The sequence below is a fragment of the Mastacembelus armatus genome, unplaced genomic scaffold (assembly GCF_900324485.2).
Source record: "Mastacembelus armatus unplaced genomic scaffold, fMasArm1.2, whole genome shotgun sequence".
NCBI lineage: Eukaryota > Metazoa > Chordata > Actinopteri > Synbranchiformes > Mastacembelidae > Mastacembelus > Mastacembelus armatus.
Window position 1 is genome coordinate 176,217 of NW_022872910.1, and position 21,352 is coordinate 197,568.

Sequence of the window (21,352 nt, forward strand, 5' to 3'; positions counted from 1 at the left end):
CCTTCAGCAGCAATGACATCTCCCGTTGGCTGGATCACTCTGTCTTCTCCTTTACACTCTGGGGAAGAACAGAACATGCAGAGGAAGAGATGGATCAATGAAGATGATTGATGAAAGCAGAACAATCAGCAGGTTTAAAGAGTTACCTGGCAAAGAGACAGATACATAGACATGTAGAATGAATCTGATTTTCAGGGATCATTGTCAGTGTGAACCATAAAAAGGGCTGATGTCAGCTCAGTGATGTGTTCAAATGTTTGAGGATAAAACATGTTGTACTTTCTATCTTACCAAAGCAAAGAGCAGCAAGAATAATCCACAGCCAATGTTCCATCTGTCCAAGCAGGTTGAAATGAACAGGAGAAACTAGCTGATGTTCAACATTCAGTCTGAGAATTGTTCTTATTGACACAACGGTTGAACACAGGGCAGAAGTAGTGCACCGCCTACTTGATGATGTGGCCCTCTAGTGGAGGTAAACCGTTGACTTCAACAGTGTGGAAAAAAGGCTTCCAGCAGCTTGTCAGTGTGTCAGCTTGTGTTTTTGTACAGAGACTGTGGGTTTGCTGTCACTGTGGGCCTCACAGCACAGTAGTACAGAGCAGAGTCTGTCACTGCAGCAGAGGAGATGTTCATGCTAATTTGCTTTTCCTGCACTTTGACCTTCAGTCCAGGAACTGGATTATTAAATACTTGTCCTGAAGCAGAGTGTGAGATGAGGAACTCTGGTGGTTTTCCTGGATATTGGCGATACCAGAAGAAATATTCATTGCCAGTTGCTTGTTTGGAGTATTTGTAGGACAGAGTGACAGTGCTGTCTTCTAAACTGAACTCTTCATTGCTGACTGGAGTCAGATCTTCACAGCCGACACCTGAAGAAAGAGATGAATGTTGTTAAAGATGATACTAAACTCTGATAGTCTGTTCCAGTGGTTTTCATGATTCCTGATTTTTCTATATTTTAGTTCAGATTTTAACAATTTGAACAACAAAAATGAACAAACACAATAACAGACGTACAAACAGACCAAAGCAGGAACTGAAGTCAGTGTCCACAGTAGAGTTTGTACAGACTGACAAACTGAAAGTGACCCATAGCAGTAAAGCTCAGGTTTGGGTCTCATGTCTGATTCCTGCTGTAACCTACCTTTTAGTATGATCAGAACAAGAGAAAATATTCCACAGCGTTGCAGTGAGAGCATCTTACAGACAGTATCTGTGTTGTGTTTGCTTTAGATATTGAATGAATCTCACAGTGGGACTAGTTCTGCTGTTTGACAGATTTGCTCCTCCCTCAACCTGTTCGTCCTCTGATATCACTGAACGTTATCGACACTAAAATCACTCTGAACAGATAAACCTTTATTTTTCTGCTGGCTTTTCTTTTTGTTTCTTTTGGCATATTTATGAACATCCTCAAAGAATCCTGTGAAGTCTAGTCTCCAAATGGCAGCATCATAAGTCATTTACACATCATTTAAAATCATGGTGAAATTGGTTTTATATGGTCTGGAGATGGCCTCATGTAGGACTTCAGAGACTGAACATTGTGCTGTGGATTTCATAAGTAATTGATCAAATTTGCTCCAAAAATGTGTGAGGTCTTCAGGCAGCCACTGTTTTCTACAAAATGACTGTTGGACAAACGCAGCATGTATTTGTGCCTGTAATTAAAATCAGTGAAGTCAGATGAGATTCTTATTTAGTCTATGGGCAGTTTCATCATGCACACACCAATCCAGCCCTCTCTCAGACAGACTGCCCATGTGAGTCTACACTAACAGTACTTCATACTGCATGTGCCTGGTAATCTCCTGGCTCCAAACCAGCTCAGTTTTGCTGTGGTTGGTACAATGATGGAGCTGATGGACTGTGCATTTGTACAATGAGTATGTACTCAGTGTATCAGTACATCTCTCATTTCTACCTAACACTCAATACACTTCTCATTACAAAAGACACACTTTGCTACTTCTGTCATTCATGTGTCACTGAATTCAGTGAGTTTATTTTTTAATAGTTGGGGCCAAATCCAAGGATGTCAGATTTGGATCCACTCAGCTGCAGAAGGTCCATGAACTCCAGCACTGACCTTGGCATTAACAGGCAAAACATCAGGACCAGCTCCTGACACACATTATGATGGAAGGTGCAGCAACATGGTGGAAATGGACCTGAATTTGGGAGTATTATAATCCATGTGACCTCAAAGGTTCAGATGACCTGGGACTGATCCTTGTGGTACATCATGACAAATTTGAGCTTAGAATCCTGGAACGTTGTGTGATGATCATAACTGAGACCTGATTACATCCACAGGGCACGGACAAGGCTATGGAGCTAGCGTCTGCTCAACCCACCACAGTGATGTAGATGTGAGGGCTCTGATAAGAGGCAAGGCAAGTTTATTTATATAGCACAATTCATACACAGAGTAATTCAAATTACTTTACAGGAATAAAAGGCATACATACAAAGACATACAAAATACATAAGCAAGAATAAAAATAAAAGGCATCCCACCACCATATTTGCCCCTTATGATATTGACTATCGGACCACGCTGACCCATATTTGTGGGTCTCCTACTTTCAGTTTGTCCCATCCCTGATGGACTAAAAGTACCTCAACACAGACTATCTGCGGAGACGATCCTGAGTCCCGGACTCTTACGTCTAGGTTTGAGTAGACTACAGCTGGAGATTCCAAACCCCCTTATTTCAGTATAAGGCTGTTAAAATTCAAGTCTGAGTCCCTGATTACCCCTAGATTTCTAACTTGATTTTTAAATTTTAGAGAAAAAGACTCGAGGTGACTGCTGACACTTTCTTTGTTTCTGAGGCTCAAAGATGATTATTTCAGTCTTGTCACTGTTTATTTGGAGAGAGTTGTTTTTCATCCACACAGTGATCTGTTCAATACAGTGACAGTGAATCGACTGGTCCATATTCACCAGCTGTGAGTGAAATGTAAATCTGAGTGTCATCTGCATAGTTATGGTAGGACACATTATTGCTGCGTATTAACTGGCCTAAAGGAAACATGTAAAGATTGAACAAAAGGGGTCCCAAGATGGACCCTTGGGGTCCCCACATGTCAACGACATTTGGTCTGAGACACAGTTACCAACTTCAATGAAATACTTCCTGTCTTCAAGATAGAACTTAAACCATTTAAGGGCAGTACCAGAGATGCCTATCCAGTCTTCTAACCTTTGTAACAGGATCACATGGTCCACTGTGTCAAAAGTAGCACTTAGATCCAGCAGTACTAAGACAGACACACTGCCAGCGTCGGTGTTCAGACGAATGTCATTTGTCACCTTGATGAGGGCAGCTTCAGTGCTGTGATGGGGCCTAAATCCTGCCTGAAGATCATCAAAGTAGTTGTTTCGCATGATAAGAGCTGCAGAGATGGACTGTGCATTTGTCCATCAGCTCCTAGTGATTTTCACCAATATCTTTAACCTCTTCTTGGCACATGTTACTTTACCTGCGTGTTTGAAAACCACCACTTTCATCCCAGTGCCCAAGTAGACAAACATCAGCTGTCTGAATGACTACAGACCAGTCGCACTCACACACATCATAGCAAAGAGCTTTGAAAGTCTAGTCCTGGGTCACATAACATCTACTCTTTCCTCAGCCTTAGACCAACATCAGTATGCATGCAGGGCCAATAGATTCACAAAGGCTGCCATAAACACTGCCCTTTACAATGACCCACCTGGAGCAGAAGGGGGTGTATGTGAGGATGCTTTTCCTTGACTCCAGCTCAGTTTTTAACACCACTGTCCCAAGCAGAGTGGTACTGTGAATTAAAGACTTTCTTAGCACTCACCCACAAATAGTGAGACTGACTCCCAACACATCCCCACCCCTGACCCTCAGCACTGGAGAACCACATGGATGTGTGCTGAGCCCCCTCCCCTGCTCCCTGTACAACTGAACACCTGTTCACGCTGCAAACACAATCATCAAATTTTCAGACAATACAACAAAAGTGGGGCTGATCTCTAATGTTGATGAGACAGCTGATGAAGTCTGTGGCTCCCTCTGGTGGATGTTGTGGAGTATTGTGTTGTCTTTGCTCCAAAGGTTTTTGTACAGAGTTTTGGTGTTTCCTGTCACTGTGGGCCTCACAGCACAGTAGTACACAGCAGAGTCAGACACTGCAGCAGAGGAGATCTGCAGATGAAACTCCTTTGTTTTCTTGTCATGTCTCATAGACCTTCGCCCTGTGGTCTCTGAATATTCTCCGTTTAGCAGCTGTGGAGATGAAATGGACTTCTGGTGATACCAGTATACATAGTCCACAGAGCCTGAATAGTTGCAGGAGAGAGTTACATTGTCTCCTTCCAAAGTCGTCATTTCCTCTTTAAAAGGTGTCAGTAAATCCTCAGAGGATCCTGAAAAGAACAAAAATATGTTTCATCATGAAACTTAGGTTTCTTGAAGCTGAACACACTGTTAGAAAACTGCTCAGGAATGTTTCTGTATCTTCACCACTTTCTCCAGTTAGAGTTGACTTACCAGTATGAAAGGAGACCATCAGCATCCAAATGAAAAGCAGCAGCATCATTTTCACTTGGACTGAATGAACAACAGAGAGAAGACAGCAGCTCTTCAGTTCCAAAATGAAGCCTTTCATATTCAGTTGTGTAGCTCCTCCTCTTGCTGTGCTCTGTTTCCATTCAGGCTGATGGAAGCTTTAGAAATGACAGTGATGCTGCAGCCTCATCATCCAAGAAGCTCAGACTGAAGCAGGAATCTGCAGGAAAATCACCTGAATGAATCTGGAGAGAAACAACTTCCTGAGAAAACAGATCACCCAGACTGCTGCACAGTGCACAGAAATTCTGACTGTTGTCAGTATGAAACATGAACATGACATAAACATACAGAAGTAAAGTGTCAGTCATTATAGCCTAATTATGAATCAGAGTTTACAGTAAAACATTGGTAACACAGTGATGCAGCAAAAACACTTTGTTTCTGCTTCGTTGTTCAAGAGTCAAGATTTAAGATCTCCTTCATCGTCATTTCACAATGTGAAACCAAATACTGTTTCTCATCAGGTTTATATTTATCAACAATTTTATTCTGGTGTGCAAGAAATCAACAATCATCTGGCAAAAACCCCCAGATTTCCAGTTCCATATCACAGTACCAGAGACAAAGGATATAACTGCACATGGCTGATTTGTTTAGGGCATCTCCAATTACTGATGGTCCATCTGGTTAAACCACTACTACATTCCAGTTCAAAGGAAATATACAATCCACAAAACTATGACCAAAGAGAAAAAACAAGCTGCAATAGGAACAAAAGGTATGTCACTACATGGCTAATTTGTTCGTGGTTTCTTTGTGTTCCACTTGGACAATACCTGAGTCTGTCTGATGAGGAAACACCAATTATTCCTGTCCATGCTTCACCCATGATTCGATACCAAACACAACTTTTATGGACATGGATGTCATGATATCTATTTGACCTGCTGGCAAAAAGATCAAGAACTCCTTTAACAGACACCCACCTAGATCTGTGGACTGAGGGACCTCTGCAGTGGGAACAATTGAACGTACATGGTGGGGAAATGGCCTTTACAAGACCTCGCACAGCACAGTCATTCCTTCGTGGAATTTAATCCAAATACAGTCATTGCTGGAACAGCAGTAGTGGAAAACAGTGAACTTTGCATCTTTGCATCATATCAGGAAACCACAGAAAATGCCTCACCACAACCATATATTGTTAAAGGAATTTTTGGATATGCAACACATAAGCACAAAGAACTGAAATATTTTCAAACAGTGAATCATGCAAAGGTAATCTGGGATCCGAAGACAAAACCAAAGGGTCAACTCTTTTGGAAGCCATCTTAAAATACAGTGTCTTATCGAAAAGAGATGAAGTCCAACATTTACTGAATGATTCCAACTTGGACTCCTTAGCTCTGAGTGAAACCTGGCTAAATACTATTATTTCTACAAATATGATTGATGTCCCTGGTTATACATGTTACAGAAAAGACAGACTGTGTGGAAAAGGAAGTGGGGTAATGGTCGACATCAGAGATATTTTTAAATGTTCTGTGATTGAATTGGATACGTTTGGGTTGGAATGTCTAATCTTAAATGTAGTGCTGTCAACTAAAATGAATTTTAATATTATGGTTTTATATAATCCACCTTCTTATAATGGTTCTTTTCATTGTGATTTTGATGAATTGTGTAAACTGTAATTGCCACACAGAGATTTTAACATAAATTGGTTGGATAGCAGTAAGAAACAAAAACTTCTGATTTAATTTTTAAAAACAAACCAGAGTGAATTACTAAACATACAATCTGTTAACAGGTTTTCTGATCGTAATATGACGCTGATTGTCAGGAAATGAACAAAACAACGATTACAGAGTTGTCCTTTTGGACCCAGAATTGATAGCCAACATACAGGAATTCCCAAGTATAAAATGCCTCAGTTTGAAAATGAGAATGATTACAAACACATTACAAACTGAAAACCTAAATGAGTGTTGTAATTTACTGATGGACACACTTGTAAATACAATCCATAAGTTTACATGTCTCTCTAAAAGTAATTGGAGAAAAGCTTCTTTGCCTTGGATAAACAGTTATATTCTTCAACTAATGAAAAAGAGGGACCTTACATTGAAAAAATCCATATTAACAAAAATGCAAACAGATTGACTTATGTTTAAAAGCTTAAGGAATAAAGTGGTTAATGAACTGAGAAAAGCAAAGTCAGCTTATTTTATGCAGTTGTTTGCTGATTTGTGGGGCAATAGTTCACTTATTTGGAAGCATTTGAATAAATTAATCAATCAGAAATACAGTCAAAGTAAAGGTATAACTAAACTGAATATAAATGGAAAAGTCATTACTGATGCTATGGAAACTGCTAATGAATTTAACACTTCTTTTTCTTAAATCAGTTGAGAAAGGCAAAACCCATAGAATTATTAATCAACTAAATAGTTCAAAAGCCAAAGATATATTTGGTATTGACACTTATTTTATTAAAAAAACAGAGTGAAACATTGATAAAGCCAATACTACATTTGGTCAACCTATCTATTAAAACTGGCGAGTTCCCACAAAATTTTAAAACGGCTGTTCTGACCCCAGTTTTTAAGTCTGGAGAAACTGATGACACATGTAATTATAGACCCATCTCACTTATACCAGTAATCTCTAAAGTTCTTGAAAAGTTAGTGGCTGAACAACTAATGAAATATCTGGAAAAAAAATCAACTTTTAAATCCCAAACAATTTGGATTTTGACCAGATTATTCAAAAGAAATGGCTATATGTCATCAAAAGTACTTTGGATCAGGGAAAAGTAGTGGGAGCAGTGTTTCTAGACTTTAAAAAGGCATTTGATACTGTGAACCATGAAGTACCTATAAATAAATTAAACAATTTAACTTTTCTCAACAAGCTTTAAACTGGTTTAAGTCATACCTGGATTGCAGGCAGTAACGTGTTAAAATCAACTGTGTGAAGTCATCACTTCTAAAATATAAACTAGGTGTACCACAAGGTTCAGTATTGGGTCCTTTGCTTTTCTGTTTATATATAAATGATCTATCTGAAAGTTGCACAGAGGCTGGTTGCCAAATGTATGCAGATGACACAATTGTATATGTAACAGCAGAAACTCCAAGTCAGGCTGCAGTGATGTTAATCAGGCAGCTGGCTAGTGTCTCCAAGTGGCTCCAGGATAACTGTTTAACATTAAATTATACTAAAACAGTTTCAATGTGTTTTTCATTAAAGAACAAAGGCCAGGATACATTTAAAATCAAAATTGACCAAAAGGAAAGTGAGGAAGCGAGTGATTTTAAGTATCTAGGGGTCATTGTAGACTCTAAACTCAAGTTTGATGTTTGATATTGGGAAAATGGCTAAGATTATTAAGACAAATTTAAACTCTTCGTATAATAAGACCATGTGTATCTGTCAAAGCAGCTCAAATATATATGCATGCTATGATTCTATCACATATGTCCTACTGTGTGATTGTCTGGGCCAGGTCTCCGAATAAGTTATCAAGCCCATAATGGCATTATACAAACAAACCTTAAAAGTAATGGATCAGAAATCAATGAGATGGCATCATTGTCAAATTCTTCAAAAGTATAATTTCCTAAGTTTTGATAATTTTTTGAAGTTTTCATTCAAAAAAATTATATTGAAGAGTATAAATGACCTCGCCCCAAATGTTATTTGTCAGCTGATACAAAAATATAATAGTGATGGTGTGAAGACCCGAGGAGCAGTATGTGGAATTTGTAGAGTTCAAAGAACTACTATGTCATCTTTTTTAGTAAAAGGTTCACAATTATGGAATATGGTACCTGAAAGTAAACAGAGGCTTAAAAAGAATTTCCAATCATACGAGGAGCCAGTGGAGGGAATACAGGATCGGGGAGATATGATCATACTTTTTGGTGTTAGTCAGCAAGCGGGCCGCAGCATTCTGAACAAGTTGTAAGTGATGGATGCCAGCTTGGTTATTGCAAACACAAAGAGCGTTGCAATAATCTAGTCGGGATCTAATGAAAGCGTGAATTGCTTCTCTAGGTCACTGTGGTTCAGAAAGGACTTAATCCTTTGCAAAGAGGCATAGCTGAAAAAAGCTTCCATTGACAACAGAATTAATTTGTTTATGGAAGTTTAAGTTATTGTCTAAGGTCACCGCCAGGTTTTTGACATGAGGTGTCAGAGAGTCAAAACCAGAAACTAGAAACTGGGGAAGGTTGGGGCTGCAAAAGAGAATATATTCTGTCATTGTCATTGATGTGGATTTGCTGCTGATGTGAATCCTCCCCCAGTGTTTCATTAGCAGCTGTAACCACAGGGACTCTGATCAAACAGGAATGAGCAGAATAAATCTGATATGAAGCTGTGGTTTGAATCCCACTTCCCTCCTCTTTGAAGAGTAGTCAGATATCTGTGTTCAGGTTTTTGTACAGACTCTTCTACACTTTGTATCACTGTGTTTCTAGAGCACAGTAGTAGAGAGCTGTGTCTGCCAGGGTTAGACTCTTTATGGTCAGTTCAGTTGATGTAGCTGATGTTTGGGATTCATATCGATTATCAGGAATATATTGACCTGTGTTTCCTTTGGCTCCTTTCCAGAGTATAAACTGAGGAGCTTCCAGGTCTGAATGATGTTTGTACCAGTAAAGAAAGACACCAGTTGCAGCTGTTTGATAGCGACATGTGAGTTTGACAGATTCTCCTTCTCTTCCAGTGACTTCATCTTCTACAAGAGAGATTGTGTCTCCAGCTGTTAGTCCTGGAAAAAGTAAAGAAAAATGAAGCCATTAGACGAACATTGTCCATGAGGCTGAGAGGAGAAGACAGTGGAAAATGTCAGTGTACAGTGTTACTCTGTGGACACAAACTGTTGACCAGGACTTCCTGACAAAGACAAATTCATTGCGAGGTTGAATGAGACGCCTGTTTGTGGTCAAACTCACCTATGAAGTAAGATAAAAAGAGAAAGAAGTAAAGCAACATGTCTTTGGAGTTGTTGAAGTCAGACAGCAGATGAACAGTGTTCTTCCACTGCAGTAGAATGAAACAACTAAATAGTGTCTGCTGCACAGCTCTTCTCCTCAGCATCAAGCTGATTGTGCTTTGACTTCCTGCAACAAACCACTGAAGTTTAACAGTGTGTGTCTCCCTCTGGTGGATGTTGTGGTGTATTGTGTTGTCTTTGCTCCAAAGGTTTTTGTACAGAGTTTTGGTGTTTCCTGTCACTGTGGGCTGCAGAGCACAGTAGTACACAGCAGAGTCAGACAGCTGAAGCTTCTGGATCTTCAGAGGAACTGATGTCTTGTTGATTTCAGCATTAAATCTGTCTTTCTGAAAGTCTGGATCATTGTCTTCTGATCCAAAAGTGGTACGTCGCAAAATATACTTAGGAAAGTTATTTTCTTCTTGTTTATACCAGAATAAGTAGTAAGATGTAGCACTGGTCTCAAAAGTACAACCCAGTGTGGCTGTGTCTCCTTCAGCAGCAATGACATCTCCTGTTGGCTGGATCACTCTGTCTTCTCCTTTACTCTCTGGGGAAGAACAGAACATGCAGAGGAAGAGATGGATCAATGAAGATGATTGATGAAAGCAGAACAATCAGCAGGTTTAAAGAGTTACCTGGCAAAGAGACAGATACATAGACATGTAGAATGAATCTGATTTTTAGGGATCATTGTCAGTGTGAACCATAAAAAGGGCTGATGTCAGCTCAGTGATGTGTTCAAATGTTTGAGGATAAAACATGTTGTACTTTCTATCTTACCAAAGCAAAGAGCAGCAAGAATAATCCACAGCCAATGTTCCATCTGTCCAAGCAGGTTGAAATGAACAGGAGAAACTAGCTGATGTTCAACATTCAGTCTGAGAATTGTTCTTATTGACACAACGGTTGAACACAGGGCAGAAGTAGTGCACCGCCTACTTGATGATGTGGCCCTCTAGTGGAGGTAAACCGTTGACTTCAACAGTGTGGAAAAAAGGCTTCCAGCAGCTTGTCAGTGTGTCAGCTTGTGTTTTTGTACAGAGACTGTGGGTTTGCTGTCACTGTGGGCCTCACAGCACAGTAGTACAGAGCAGAGTCTGTCACTGCAGCAGAGGAGATCTGCAGATCCATCTGGGTTTTATCCTCACTCATTTTAAAATCCAGTCCAGAGACCTCCTCTTTTAGTTTCATCCCTGTTCCTGTGTGAGACAAAAGGAACTCTGGTGGTTTTACTGGATATTGGCGACACCAGTTTCTGGTCTGGAGTATTTGTAGGACAGAGTGACAGTGCTGTCTTCTAAACTGAACTTTTCATTGTTGACTGGAGTCAGATCTTCACAGCCAACACCTGAAGGGAAACATATCTCTGTTATAACATGTTGGGAAAGTCCTCAATCCAGAAATCACATTCAGGTAACACTGGAACTGAACTTCTTTATGCACAATCTTACAAACCTCTTAGAAACAATAGTAACAGTAGAGAAAGTACATAACAGTCCAATGGCAGCATGTTGAATGAAGATAATGTTTCTGGTTTGTGCCTTGAACTCTGTTGAATATGGAAGTTCCTCTCTTCTATAGTTCAGTTCCAGATTAGCTCCTCCCTGAATCTCTGTCTCCTCTTACATCTGTGTTTTCTCTGTTACCCTTCTGTCTGGTACCAGACTGGCAGCAGTATTTTGGATCAGTTGAAGAGGGATTTTCTGATATATCTACTCAAAAAGGTAGCTGTGTTGGTTCAAAGGATGAATCACCTTTTCACAGGTTGAAACAAGATTAGATAAGATAACACTATATTGGTTATTTAGATATACATCCAGGGTCTGCACAGACTCTTAGTTCACTCCAAAGTGTAGTGGATCCATACTCAGTCTCACCAAAGGACAGAAGTTGGTAAGGATGAACCTCCATCAGCTGTTTACAGCACCAGTGTGTAGTTCTTAAGACTTCTTACGGTTGTGGTCTTTAGACAAACTATTACCTCTTTCTTATTAGAGCAGTCTGAGAATCTCTGTCTGTTTCATTCTGAGTCAGTATCTTAATGTGTTCAGTTTCATGTAGCTCAATAAAATTCACATTAGCTCTTTTGCTTCTTTTTTGTAGTGAGACAGTGACTGTATTGGAAAATTGTCCATATTGATCATATTGTGGTTGGTGGTGACAGATAAGGCCTGCTGTTCCTGAGGTGATTAATTATTTTTAGGGACATGATAACTAACATTATGCAATGTTTTAGTGCCACCTCCTCTGTTTTAGTTGATGTCCCTCTGTCTTCAGCTGTCTTCAATCAGTTGAACCAGAATCTTTTGTCTGTTCTATCAGAGGTGGTACAGCACAAGAAACATTCTTATTGTTCTCTAGATGTAATCCCAACACGTCTATTCACGGATGTTTTTGAATCTGTCGGGTCTTGTTTCTTAGTGTTAATTCATGTATCTCTGACTACATGGGTAGTCCCAGCAGCATTTAAAAAGAGCTCTGGCACAGCCTCTGCTTACAAAGACCAATCTACATCCTTCTGTGCTCTCCAATTATAGACCTGTATCCCAGTTGTCTTTTATGTCAAAGGTTTTAGAGAACATTGTTTTTACCCAACTTCAGTCTTTTTTTAAGTGACAGTGGCACTGAGGAATAATAATGTCTGGAACCATGTGTGGGAATATGTGGGTATGATTAACTGCTTTAGGTCTTATCTCACCTATAAAGTTTTGCTGTAAATATTGATAACTACTCATCTTCTTCAACCCCTCTCCTGTGGTGTCCCTCAAGGGTCTGTCCTTGGTCCCTTTTAGTTTTATTTGCACATGCTTCCACTGGAATCTGTCTTTAAGAAACAGGGCCTCTCTTTTCATTGCTCTGCTGATGATATTCAGATTCATTTACCTTCTAAAGCCATGAGAGATATGTCTTACCAGGCATTTTTCCACTGTCTCTCCAACCTAAGAATATGGCTGATGTTTTAAATCTCAGTGAAATTTGATAAACTGATTAATTTAGTAGTGAAATCGAGCTTCCTCCACCTGAGGTTGCTAAGCAAGGTGAAGTCATTTCTGAAGTTTAATAATTTATTACTAGATTTGATTACTGCAATGCGTCAATCAGTTGTCCCTTTCTTGTCTCCAAATGGTTCAGAATGCAGCAGCTCGACTTCCAACAAATATTTGTAAATTTGAGTGCATATCCCAGCTTTTGGCTTCTCTTCTCTGACAGATGGTTCATTTTAGAATTGTTTTGAAGTTACTGGGTTTGTTTTTAGGGCCATAAACAGTGACCCTGAACCAGGAAAAGCGGGTATAGAAGATGGATGGATGGATGGACTTTAAGTTATTACTTATTGTTTTACTCAGCATCAAGCTGATTGTGCTTTGACTTCCTGCAACAAACCACTGAAGTTTAACAGTGTGTATCTCCCTCTGGTGGATGTTGTGGAGTATTGTGTTGTCTTTGCTTCAAAGGTTTTTGTACAGAGTTTTTGTGTTTCCTGTCACTGTGGGCTCCAGAGCACAGTAGTACACAGCAGAGTCAGACACTGCAGCAGACTTGATCTCCAGATCCACTTGTTTCTCTTTTGAGTTAATGTGAGCGGAGAAATCTGAACGAACTGGATGAATCAGTTTTCCCTCAGTGATGTAGAGCAGGAACTCTGGTCTGGATCTCTGGTATTGTCGGTACCACTGGATGCTGTAGATAGCTCCCTCATATGTACAGGTCAGGTTGATGTTTCTTCCCTCTGCAACAGCTTCTTCTGTTCTTTCTGGTTTGACGCTGTTCATAGAACCCATGGCTGCAAAATGAGCAATTTTCATGTCAGTTAATCTGAAAGAGGTTCTAACATCAGGAACCTGAACCCAGGTTCTTGACTCTTTCACATGTGATCATTAAAAAGTTCTTGACTAATCAGATGAATATGTTGTTTACATCAACAGGTTGAATGAGACGCCTGTTTGTGGTCAAACTCACCTATAAAGTGAGATAAAAAGAGAAAGAAGTAAAGCAACATGTCTTTGGAGTTGTTGAAGTCAGACAGCAGATGAACAGTGTTCTTCCACTGCAGTAGAATGAAACAACTAAACAGTGTCTGCTGCACTGCTCTTCTCCTCAGCATCAAGCTGATTGGGCTTTGACTTCCTGCAACAAACCACTGAAGTTTAACAGTGTTTGTCTCCCTCTGGTGGATGTTGTGGAGTATTGTGTTGTCTTTGCTCCAAAGTTTTTTGTACAGAGTTTTGGTGTTTCCTGTCACTGTGGGCTGCACAGCACAGTAGTACACAGCAGAGTCAGACACTGCAGCAGAGGAGATCTGCAGATCCATCTGGGTTTTATCTTCACTCACTTTAAATTCCAGTCCATAGACCTCCTCATTTAGTTTCATTCCTGTTCCTGTGTGAGACAAAAGGAACTCTGGTGGTTTTCCTGGATATTGGCGATACCAGAAGAAATTTTCACTAGTTGCTTGTCTGGAGTATTTGTAGGACAGAGTGACGGTGCTGTCTTCTACACTGAACTTTTCATTGTTGACTGGAGTCAGATCTTCACAGCCGACACCTGAAGGAAGACATAACTCTGTAACTTTATGATGCTCAAGGTTTGTCAGTAAAACTCTGTTAATATTGAAAATGTCACCTACCTCTTATTGTGAGCAGAATCAAAGTCAGAAACAGGCTGAAGTTCCCTGACAGCATCTTAAACACAAAGAGAATCTGACTGTTGTTGGATGAAGCTTCACTGTGAACATTTGTCTTTTCTCTGCTGAGTCCAGGTTTTGCTCCTCCTTTAATCATTTCCTCCTTTCTCTCACAGCTCTGACAAACAGTGTTTGTGTCCATGTGACTCCTTAACTCTCTCATCATAAACTGTGATATATCGAGAAATTACCAAAATGATGCAATGAAATAGAATTTCTTTTACACATGATCTGGCAGCCTCTGTTTATTATCATAACATGATATAGCTAATTGTTTAGGACTTGAGGAGCCTGGAGGTGATGCCATCTGGACCTGCAGCTTTTCTCACTTTGATGTTCCTGAGCTCAGACTCTCTCACCTGGGCTTCATTTAGGGACAGAAATCAACAGGTGGGTCAGGGTGCTGGGTTGTGTCTCAAGATTCTTAGTTGACGTTATCTAGAAGCTGTAGTGGACCTAAAGCAGCAGAATTATGTTCATATTCCACGATTGAGGAAAGACTTGTACCCTTTTGGGAATTTATGGCTCTAAAACTTTTAACGACCTACTAAGGTAATCAACAAGAAAGTGGTACAGGCCTCTCCACCGGCTCTTGATAAAGAAAGTCCCTGCTCACACCCTGCCATAAATATGTTAACACTTTTTACCTCTATAGTACCTGCATTATCCACTCTTCTTTGATCACGGGACTAATTCCATCATCCTTTAACGGAGCTGCTGTAATTCCAGTTCTCAAGAAACCAGGTGCTGACCCCAACAACCTTAAAAACTTTTGTCCAATTTCTCACTTGACATTTATCTCAAAAATTTTGGAAAAGGTCGCAGCTGCAGCCCAGGTTTATGCTCATCTTGATGACAAGAATTAGTTTGAATCATTTCAGTCTGGGTTTTGTCCCAAACACAGCACTGAAATGGTCTTGGTGAAGGTCACTAATGATCTGCTAATGGCTGCTTATGATGGGCTGTTAACCATTCTGGTCTTGCTTTTGTCTCTGTTTCACATTATATATTATGGGACCCCTTAGCAGCTATTGGCATTACTGGTATTCCTCTCACCTGGTTTACTTCATACAGCTCCAATCGTGTCCATTTTATTCAACTAAAAACATTTTGTTCACAGCCCTATCCTGTCACTAGTATTGGTCCATGAGGCTCTTTCCCAGGCCCTGTCTTGTTTTTAATCTGATTCCTCCCCCTTGCCCAGATTTCAGGGAATTTGGTATTCACTTGCACTGCTATGCAGACGATACATGACTTTATTTCTCCACCAAGCCTGACTCTGCTGTTCCACCGACCTGTCTTACTAATTGTTTACATGAAATAAAATTGTGGTTTACTTTAAACATTCTAAAGCTTAATAGTAATAAGACTGAAGTTCTTCTGCTGGGCACCAAATTCAACCTCTCAAACTCTTCTTCATAACCTTCAACCGGTTCAAAAATCTACTGCTCATATTATAACCGAAACTCCCACCACACAACATCACCCCCACTCTTCAACAGTTTCATTGTCTTCCCATCAATATCGTGTTGATTGCTTGATTAAAATTCTCCTCCTTACTATTAAAGCCCTTCATAACCTTGCACCACCTTACCTTTCAAAGGTCCTACGATCATATACTCTTGTTCTTCCACTATGGCTCTTCTTTCCACACCATCCGCACGTTTCACTACCACGGACTATAGAGGATGTAGTTGCATTGCCCCCCGTCTCTGGAGTGCTCTCCCTGTCCCTGTGTCTTTTAGTTTAATATCTCTTGTTCCTCTAGTAGTTTTTATTCTTTAAATCTTGTAGATATATAGTATTTTTAAATAGTTTGAATGCGTATTGTTGTGGTTCAGAGTGATTTTAATTGTTAACCTTTATTTAACAATCCTAAATCAGCTTTTTATTAAAACATGTCATTCAAAGGTTTTTGTACAGAGTTTTGGTGTTTCCTGTCACTGTGGGCTGCACAGCACAGTAGTACACAGCAGAGTCAGACACTGCAGCAGAGGAGATGTTCATGCTGATTTGCTTTTCATGCACTTTGACCTTCAGTCCAGGAACTAGATTATTAAATACTTGTCCTGAAGCAGAGTGTGAGATGAGGAACTCTGGTGGTTTTACTGGATATTGGCGATACCAGAAGAAATAATCACCAGCTGACAGTTTGGGGTATTTGTAGGACAGAGTGACAGTGCTGTCTTCTAAACTGAACTCTTCTTTGTTGACTGGACTCAGATCTTCACAGCCGACACCTGAAGGAAGAGATGAATGTTGTTAAAGATGATACTAAACTCTGATAGTCTGTTCCAGTGGTTTTCATGATTCCTGAGTTTTCTATATTTTAGTTCAGATTTTAACAATTTGAACAACAAAAATGAACAAACACAATAACAGACGTACAAACAGACCAAAGCAGGAACTGAAGTCAGTGTCCACAGTAGAGTTTGTACAGACTGACAAACTGAAAGTGACCCATAGCGGTAAAGCTCAGGTTTGGGTCTCATGTCTGATTCCTGCTGTAACCTACCTTTTAGTATGATCAGAACAAGAGAAAATATTCCACAGCATTGCAGTGAGAGCATCTTACAGACAGTATCTGTGTTGTGTTTGCTTTAGATATTGAATGAATCTCACAGTGGGACTAGTTCTGCTCTTTGACAGATTTGCTCCTCCCTCAACCTGTTCGTCCTCTGATATCACTGAACGTTATCGACGCTAAAATCACTCTGAACAGATAAACCTTTATTTTTCTGCTGGCTTTTCTTTTTGTTTCTTTTGGCATATTTATGAACATCCTCAAAGAATCCTGTGAAGTCTTGTCTCCAAATGGCAGCATCATAAGTCATTTACACATCATTTAAAATCATGGTGAAATTGGTTTTATATAGTCTGGAGATGGCCTCATGTAGGACTTCAGAGACTGAACATTGTGCTGTGGATTTCATAAGTAATTGATCAAATTTGCTCCAAAAATGTGTGAGGTCTTCAGGCAGCCACTGTTTTCTACAAAATGACTGTTGGACAACCGCAGCATGTATTTGTGCCTGTAATTAAAATCAGTGAAGTCAGATGAGATTCTTATTTAGTCTATGGGCAGTTTTATCATGCACACACCAATCCAGCCCTCTCTCAGACAGACTGCCCATGTGAGTCTACACTAACAGTACTTCATACTGCATGTGCCTGGTAATCTCCTGGCTCCAAACCAGCTCAGTTTTGCTGTGGTTGGTACAATGATGGAGCTGATGGACTGTGCATTTGTACAATGAGTATGTACTCAGTGTATCAGTACATCTCTCATTTCTACCTAACACTCAATACACTTCTCATTACAAAAGACACACTTTGCCACTTCTGTCATTCATGTGTCACTGAATTCAATGAGTTTATTTTTTAATAGTTGGGGCCAAATCCAAGGATGTCAGATTTGGATCCACTCAGCTGCAGAAGGTCCATGAACTCCAGCACTGACCTTGGCATTAACAGGTAAAACATCAGGACCAGCTCCTGACACACATTATGATGGAAGGTGCAGCAACATGGTAGAAATGGACCTGAATTTGGGAGTATTATAATCCATGTGACCTCAAAGGTTCAGATGACCTGGTACTGATCCTTGTGGTACATCATAACAAATTTGAGCTTAGAATCCTGGAACGTTGTGTAATGATCATAACTGAGACCTGATTACATCCACAGGTCACGGACAAGGCTATGGAGCTAGCGTCTGCTCAACCCACCACAGTGATGTAGATGTGAGGGCTCTGATAAGAGCTGCAGAGATGGACTGTGCATTTGTCCATCAGCTCCTAGTGATTTCCACCAATATCTTTAACATCTTCTTGGCACATGCTACTGTACCTGCATATTTGAAAACCACCACTTTCATCCCAGTGCCCAAGTAGACAAACATCAGCTGTCTGAATGACTACAGACCAGTCGCACTCACACACATCATAGCCAAGAGCTTTGAAAGTCTAGTCCTGGGTCATATAACATCTACTCTTTCCTCAACCTTAGACCAACATCAGTATGCATGCAGGGCCAATAGAATCACAGAGGCTGCCATAAACACTGCCCTTTACAATGACACACCTGGAGCAGAAGGGGGTGTATGTGAGGATGCTTTTCCTTGACTCCAGCTCAGCTTTTAACACCACTGTCCCGAGCAGAGTGGTACTGTGGATTAAAGACTTTCTTAGCACTCACCCACAAATAGTGAGACTGACTCCCAACACATCCCCACCCCTGACCCACAGCACTGGAACACCACAGGGATGTGTGCTGAGCCCCCTCCCCTGCTCCCTGTACAACTGAACACCTGTTCACGCTGCAAACACAATCATCAAATTTTCAGACAATACAACAAAAGTGGGGCTGATCGAATGTTGATGAGACAGCTGATGAAGTCTGTGGCTCCCTCTGCTGGATGTTGTGGAGTATTGTGTTGTCTTTGCTCCAAAGGTTTTTGTACAGAGTTTTGGTGTTTCCTGTCACTGTGGGCTGCAGAGCACAGTAGTACACAGCAGAGTCAGACAGCTGAAGTTTCTGGATCTTCAGAGGAACTGATCTGGATGTGGAATTCAGTGTGGATGAAAATCTCTCCCTGTACTCGTCTGGTGTGTTGCCTTCATCCAGTTTAACTCGATTCAGGATGAACGTGGGGCTGTTGTTTCCATCCTGTTTGTACCAGTAGAGATAATTATTTGTTGAACTGCTGTTATACAGACAGCCAAGTGTTACTGCGTCTCCTTCAGTAGCAGTCACATCTCCTTCTGGCTGCAGCACGTTGTCTTTTTGTGCTCTGCATTCTGTAAAACACCAACAAACAGTGTCAGTGTGCTGTTAAAGAGTCATGTCAATGCTGGAATGATATCAGAGAAACAGAGTTGTGTTCATACCAAGGCACATAGCAGCCAGCAACACTGAGATGAACAGAGGCGTCATATGTGCAGTGTTGAGGAACTGGGAGCTCCAGCCAGTATGAAGAAGGCTGTGATCTCTCTGTTTAGTCTTCATCAACACTAAGTTGGTGGATTAGAAGGAGGAGCCTGATCACAGTGACAGGGCTCATTCACAGCCCTGTGTTATTCCCCTGCTGACAACTTTACTCTGAATACAGTTTGGACCAGTCTCCTTTCAGTGTCCAACTTGTCTTGTATGTGATCGTCATTGGACATTTCAGCTGACCCATTTCCTGTTTTACAGCTGCTGCACATTCCCGTTGGTCCCTGACATATAAAGCTGCTAATTGTTGGGAACCTGCTACGACCCCTTTAATATCTTTTATCACAACTAGTACAAGCCAACTGAGAAGGAACATTTGACAAATGGGACTTTGTAAATTCTCTTCAGGATTTTTTCTCTTGAATGTAAATATCATGTTTGGTCAAATCAAAGATGGTGGATTTGTTTTGAAGCTTCAATCAAAAATGTTGAAACTTGGTAAAAATCTTCAGCTGTGAAAGTTTGAATCTTTTGTTGTTTTGAGTTTTTCTGTGTATTTTGATGTCTGAACATATAAACTAGTGATGTCAGTGTGTTATTAGTTAATACTTTAGTGTGAATTTGGGCTGTAGTTCTCCATGTTTCCAAGGATGGTGAACAATGGAAGGAGCTCATTGTGGCCTAATGACCCACAGTGTATGAAGAGGATTAACTGAGTAAGTCAGTCTGTTTATTTGTTTTCACGGTTTCTTGTGTCTGAAGCATCAACAGTTGGTTTGTCATTGATGTGGATTTGCTGCTGATGTGAATCCTCCCCCAGTGTTTCATTAGCAGCTGTAACCACAGGGACTCTGATCAAACAGGAATGAGCAGAATAAATCTGATATGAAGCTGTGGTTTGAATCCCACTTCCCTCCCCTTTGAAGAGTAGTCAGATATCTGTGTTCAGGTTTTTGTACAGACTCTTCTACACTTTGTATCACTGTGTTTCTAGAGCACAGTAGTAGAGAGCTGTGTCTGCCAGGGTTAGACTCTTTATGGTCAGTTCAGTTGATGCATCTGATGTTTTGGATTCATATCGATTATCAGGAATATATTGTCTATCACTCCTTGATCTAGCACCTTTCCAGAGTATAAACTGAGGAGCTTCCAGGTCTGAATGATGTTTGTACCAGTAAAGATAAATATTAGTTCTATCTGTTTGATAGTGACATGTGAGTTTGACAGATTCTCCTTCTCTTCCAGTGACTTCATCTTCTACAGGAGAGATTGTGTCTCCAGCTGTTAGTCCTGGAAAAAGTAGAGAAAATGAAGCCATTAGACGAACATTGTCCATGAGGCTGAGAGGAGAAGACAGAGGAAAATGTCAGTGTACAGTGTTACTCTGTGGACACAAACTGTTGACCAGGACTTCCTGCCAAAGACAAATTCATTGCAAGTTTGAATGAGACGCCTGTTTGTGGTCAAACTCACCTATAAAGTGAGATAAAAAGAGAAAGAAGTAAAGCAACATGTCTTTGGAGTTGTTGAAGTCAGACAGCAGATGAACAGTGTTCTTCCACTGCAGTAGAATGAAAAAACTAAACAGTGTCTGCTGCACAGCTCTTCTCCTCAGCATCAAGCTGATTGGACTTTGACTTCCTGCAACAAACCACTGAAGTTTAACAGTGTGTGTCTCCCTCTGGTGGATGTTGTGGAGTATTGTGTTGTCTTTGCTCCAAAGGTTTTTGTACAGAGTTTTGGTGTTTCCTGTCACTGTGGGCTGCAGAGCACAGTAGTACACAGCAGAGTCAGACACTGCAGCAGAGGAGATCTGCAGATGAAACTCCTTTGTTTTCTTGTCATGTCTCATAGACCTTCTCCCTGTGGTCTCTGAATATTCTGCGATTAGCAGCTGTGGAGATGAACTGGACTTCTGGTGATACCAGTATACATAGTTCACAGAGCCTGAATAGTTGCAGGAGAGAGTCACAGTGTCTCCTTCCAAAGTCGTCATTTCCTCTTTAAAAGGTGTCAGTAAATCCTCAGAGGATCCTGAGAAGAACAAAAATATGTTTCATCATGAAACTTAGATTTCTTGAAGCTGAACACACTGTTAGAAAACTGTTCAGGAATGTTTCTGTATCTTCACCACTTTCTCCAGTTAGAGTTGACTTACCAGTATGAAAGGAGACC

The 21,352-nt window shown here is 40.5% G+C and overlaps 3 gene segments (V, D, J or C); all 3 read right to left on the bottom strand.

Moving 5' to 3' along the window:
• Window positions 1-10,893: 10,893 nt before the first annotated feature.
• On the bottom strand, window positions 10,894-13,573 carry LOC113129616 (T cell receptor alpha variable 12-3-like). The segment is given in 3 exon segments: window positions 10,894-10,906; window positions 13,057-13,342; window positions 13,519-13,573. Coding segments are annotated over 3 exon segments (339 nt in total).
• Window positions 13,574-13,816: 243 nt separating this feature from the next.
• LOC113129638 (T cell receptor alpha variable 9-2-like) lies at window positions 13,817-14,374 on the bottom strand (the record flags this gene model as incomplete). The annotated part of the segment is given in 2 exon segments: window positions 13,817-14,103; window positions 14,186-14,374. Coding segments are annotated over 2 exon segments (441 nt in total), but the record flags the coding sequence as incomplete, so codon positions are not given.
• A 4,362-nt stretch (window positions 14,375-18,736) lies between these two features.
• On the bottom strand, window positions 18,737-19,330 carry LOC113129641 (T cell receptor alpha variable 19-like; the record flags this gene model as incomplete). The annotated part of the segment is given in 2 exon segments: window positions 18,737-19,041; window positions 19,132-19,330. Coding segments are annotated over 2 exon segments (423 nt in total), but the record flags the coding sequence as incomplete, so codon positions are not given.
• Window positions 19,331-21,352: the final 2,022 nt, after the last annotated feature.